Source organism: Myotis nattereri (genome assembly GCF_964212035.1).
Source record: "Myotis nattereri genome assembly, chromosome: 9".
Taxonomy (NCBI): domain Eukaryota; kingdom Metazoa; phylum Chordata; class Mammalia; order Chiroptera; family Vespertilionidae; genus Myotis; species Myotis nattereri.
In genome coordinates this window covers 19769767-19774021 of record NC_138084.1, presented here as the reverse complement: position 1 = coordinate 19774021, position 4255 = coordinate 19769767, and the positions used below count along the sequence as shown (strand labels likewise).

Genomic DNA, 4255 nt, shown 5'->3' with positions numbered 1-4255 from the left:
CTCCTCCTCACTCCCTGCTGCCTCCTCTGGAAACCTGCAGGCCGAGCAGCACCGCAGCCCGGCTCGCAGAGCTGACCCCGGAGGCTGGGAGGCAGGTTCGTGGCTGCAGCGGGACTGAGGCCTACTCCGCCGCCTCTCAGTGCTATTGTCCCTGGGCCCGGCCCCCACCGGGTCCCCTGGAGAGGTGAGTGTTCTGGCTCCACGCAAGATGCTGGACCAGGGAGCAGCCGCTCCGAGGGCGGGTCCACAGCTGCTGAGCAGACCGGGATGAGCGGCCCTCCCACAGCGGGCCAATCCCACCACCAGTGCACAAATCCCGTGCACTGGGCCTCTAGTAAGATTATAAAGCACTTGGCCCAGGGTCTCATTTTGAGCAGTGGCTAATCTCAGGGGAGGAGGGTCTCTAGAGGGCTCCAAACAGATGGAAAAGGAGGAGGAAAATTCCTGGGCCCTGGACTGTTTGGGGGATATGCTAAGCCCCCCTTTAGAAATTCTGTTCTGCCTGTCCACACCCAGTACTCTGGAACATTGGCACATCTCATCTCTTAGAGTTGCCCCGAGCCTGCCACAGTCCAGGAAGGGGCTCGCTTCTGCAGTATCTACTGCTATTCCAGGAAATCAGCCTGGAGTGAATGTGACATGTGACTTCCCAGCCACAGTGCCACAGGCAGGTAGGCCACCTGGGGAGAGGCCCAGGCTGGGTCCCTAGGCCACTTCCTCACCCAATCTGTGCCTGACACTTGCAATAATGATGATTAAATATCAGGTGTTCAATAGGTAAAGATTGATTTTCTTCATATACTAGTAGATGAATTCTCAGGCCCCTAGGGCAGCAGCGAGCTCTTCACCAGACCAGTCCTATCTCCCAGGCCTGGAATCTGCTGTGTTTCACTCCTTGGTGCTCCTTATAAGGCATGCGCTGGACATTCTTTCCTGGAGACTTCAGAGGCGCCTGGGGGAGGGGACGGCTCGCTGGGGAGGGGCCTGAGGCGGACAGAGTCATTGTCCGGGGGCTGGGCCTATTTCAGCTCCCAGGCCAAGGCTTTCCCTCTGCGACTCCACACCATGAAGGAGCTGAGGGTCAGCGGACTGCCAAGGCGAAGCTGTCCTCTAGCCATGGCCCTGTGTCTGGCATCACTGCTGACCCTGCTCTCAGCCGGGCGGGGCAGCATGGGGAATCAGGAAGTCTCCGCCATCCAAGGCTGCAAGCAGGCACTGAATGTGTCGGTGCTGGGGGCACTGCCTGGAGGCGGCTGGGACAACCTGCGCAACGTGGAGCTGGGGCTGGTGCTGGGGCGCAGCTACTCCCAGTGCCGCACCACGGAGGACGGCGAGTACCTGATCCCAGACCAAGTGTACGTGGTGCCACGGCGCGAGAGCGTGGTGGAGACCCGCGCCGAGCTCATGGACGAGTGGCTCAGCTACACCGACACCTGGGCGGCCTCCATCAACGCCGAGCTCTCCTTCCTCCCCAGCCTCAATGGTAAGTTCTCCGTGGACTTCCAGAACGTCAGAAAGTACAGCCTAGAGTATGAGACGGTCACGGCCAGAGTGCAGATCCGCCACAACATTTACTCTGTGAAGGCCTTGGAGGCCCCCGGCTTCCACCCTGACTTTCTGCAACATCTGCTGATCCTCAGCGACCACCTGGAGAACAACCAGACCCGCGAGGCCCAGTACCTGGCGGAGATGCTTGTGCTCGAGTACGGCACGCACGTCCTCACCCACGTGGAGGCCGGCGCTACCTTGGTGCAGGAGGACCAGGTAAAGCGGGAATTTGTGGGCAATCAGGCCGGAGAGAAGAGCAACGTCACACTGGCCGCCTCCGCCTTGTTTTACCGCACGGTCAACGTCGGGGCCGCGGCCTCCTGGCAGGAGCAGAACCAGTTCATCCAGAACTACATGCGCAGCTTGGTGGCCTCCAAGACGCGCAGCCACGGCGGGCTGCCCTTCTACCCGGGCATCACCATGCAGACGTGGCAGGGGGGCATCGGCAACCGGCTGGTGGCCATTAGCAGGTCCGGCCTACCCCTGCCCGCGCTGCTGGAGCCCGAGGCGCTGCCGGAGCTGCCCCCGCCCGCGGTGCACCGGGTGGCGGCCGCCGTGCGCAGCGCCATCTATCGCTACTACGAGGTCAACGCGCACCCCGGCTGCCTGAGGCGCGGGGAGCCCGCCTTCAATCCCAAGGCCAACGTGGAGGACGGCTCCTGCTCTGGCGGCGGCCCAGCCAACTACAGCTTCGGGGGCGTCTTCCAGGAGTGCGAGGCTGTGTCCGGAGAGGACGCGGGTGACCTCTGCCAGAACTATCGCACCCCGAACCCGCTCACCGGCAACGCCTCTTGCCCGGCCAACTACACGGCCAGCGTCCTGCACAGCGAGCTGAAGACATCAAGCAAGACCCACTCTGTGTGCCAGCAGCAGTGCGAGACGTGCTGGCTCTTCTTCTCCTGCTGCCAGCCCGTGTGCACCCTCCGGGAGCTGCGCAGCGTGGTGCGCCTGGCGGCCTCCTGGTGCGCGCCCACCCAGGCCTCCCTGCCGGCCGCTGTAGGCTTCCTCTTTGGAGGCCTCTATAGCCCCAACCACCCAAACCCGCTCACTAGAGGCCAGACCTGCCCCTCCTACTTCTACCCACTGACACTCTTTGGCGACCTCAGGGTGTGTGTCAGCAGCGACTTAGAGTTGGGGACAGCCCAGGCAGTTCCCTTTGGGGGTTTCTTCAGCTGCCAGGTGGGCAACCCCTTGGCTGGCCTCATGAAGGGCCAGAGCGCTGGGTTCCTGCAGGAGATGTTCTACCAGGACAGTCCCACAGTCCACCCCATGAAGTGTCCAGAAGGGCACAGCCAACACCAGGCTTACCTCAGCGATGGGTGCCAAATCCTCTATTGCCTCAGGGCTGGGACCCTCTCGGACCAGGAGCAGGTAGCTATCCGCATGCCCCCATTTCTTCCCCGCCCCCTCTTGCTCAACAACAGCAGCTGCTCCCAGAGGCTCTCTGTCCTGGTGGACTCCAGTGGCCAGCAGGCCTGGGTGAGGCAGAAAGGCTGCGACCACTGGCGGCAGGCCAACGTCAATGACCAGTCTCTGCCAGCCAACCTCTTGAGCCAGGCTGCCTCCGGGCCCAGTGTCGGGGCCATTGTTGGCGCCTGCCTGGGGATCATAGTGGGTGTGGTGGCTGTTGCTCTGGGGGTAAGCTATGCCTTCAGGTTCTACAAGAAAAAGGTCTATGGAAAAATACAGGGCAGCATCCTGACCCAGGAGCAGACTGCCTTCGGGGCCACTGAAACCACTGCAGTCCCCAGCTCTGTCTGAATGCACAGGCAACAGAAAAAGCAAACACGACTGTGCCTGGTTACTAATTAAGGCTTTAGCCCATTTCTGTTCCTTCCACCACCTAGACAAATGGTAAGATACTAACCACAGAAGCAGCCCCACTTTCTGGAGGTACAATGTAGAACTGAACTGTGCTTCCTCAACCTGTTGTTGAGACCAAAGGAGGTGCTATTAATAATTAGACAGGACATGTGAACTGGAATGTGTCACTCCACTTTTATAGGGGACTTGTTTGCCATGGGGCTGACCTACCCTGTCACCCCGATCTCTGCCAACTTCTCCCTCTGACACCCACCCACTGGTCCCCACGTCCTGTCAATTCCTGGCTGTGCCTTTGTCTGTTGAAGTCTTACTTATCAATCTAGACTGGGTTCACATGTCCTCTCCCCCGAAAATGCCTTTTCATTTGCCCCCTCTCCCCTGACCCTCACATAGTTTTCAATCTCCAGGAAGGATGCATGTCTCAGTCCTCTTCACCTCCTCCGCAGCATGTGACTAGGAGTGTGTTACTTTGTATGAGTTCTTCACCCAACCTGACTGCAAGCTCTTTGTATGAGGGAGGGATGGTGTTATGCTCATCACAGTTGCTTCCAGAGCTCAGCATCAGACAGAATAGCTGGCAGGTGCTCTCCAAGAGGTCTTGTGTGGTCCCAGGTGATGAGACCCAGCTATCGAATCCTTTTAGGTTGCTTGCCTCTCTTGGAATTCTTAAATGTATTATTATTTCATTAATAAACCAGTTTTAAGCCCTGTTTTGCCCATAATAAGAGCTTGAATAAATGTGAAGATGAATAAAACTCTGTTTTCATTGTCTCAAAATATTCTAGGCAAGTAGATAAAAATAAAAGGGATGGGAAAGGGAGAGGTAGTAGCATGGTGGGAGCTTCCAGTCGCACGTTCCTTTTGGAACTGTGAGAAACAGGGT

General features: G+C 58.5%; 1 protein-coding gene across 1 annotated transcript; it reads left to right on the top strand.

Moving 5' to 3' along the window:
• Positions 1-1065: 1065 nt before the first annotated feature.
• LOC308525159 (macrophage-expressed gene 1 protein-like) lies at positions 1066-3309 on the top strand (the record flags this gene model as incomplete). The annotated part of the gene is made up of 1 exon (XM_081099934.1): positions 1066-3309. One exon carries the CDS (start codon positions 1066-1068, stop codon positions 3307-3309), a length of 2244 nt encoding a protein of 747 aa, XP_080956060.1.
• Between the last annotated feature and the right edge of the window lie 946 nt (positions 3310-4255).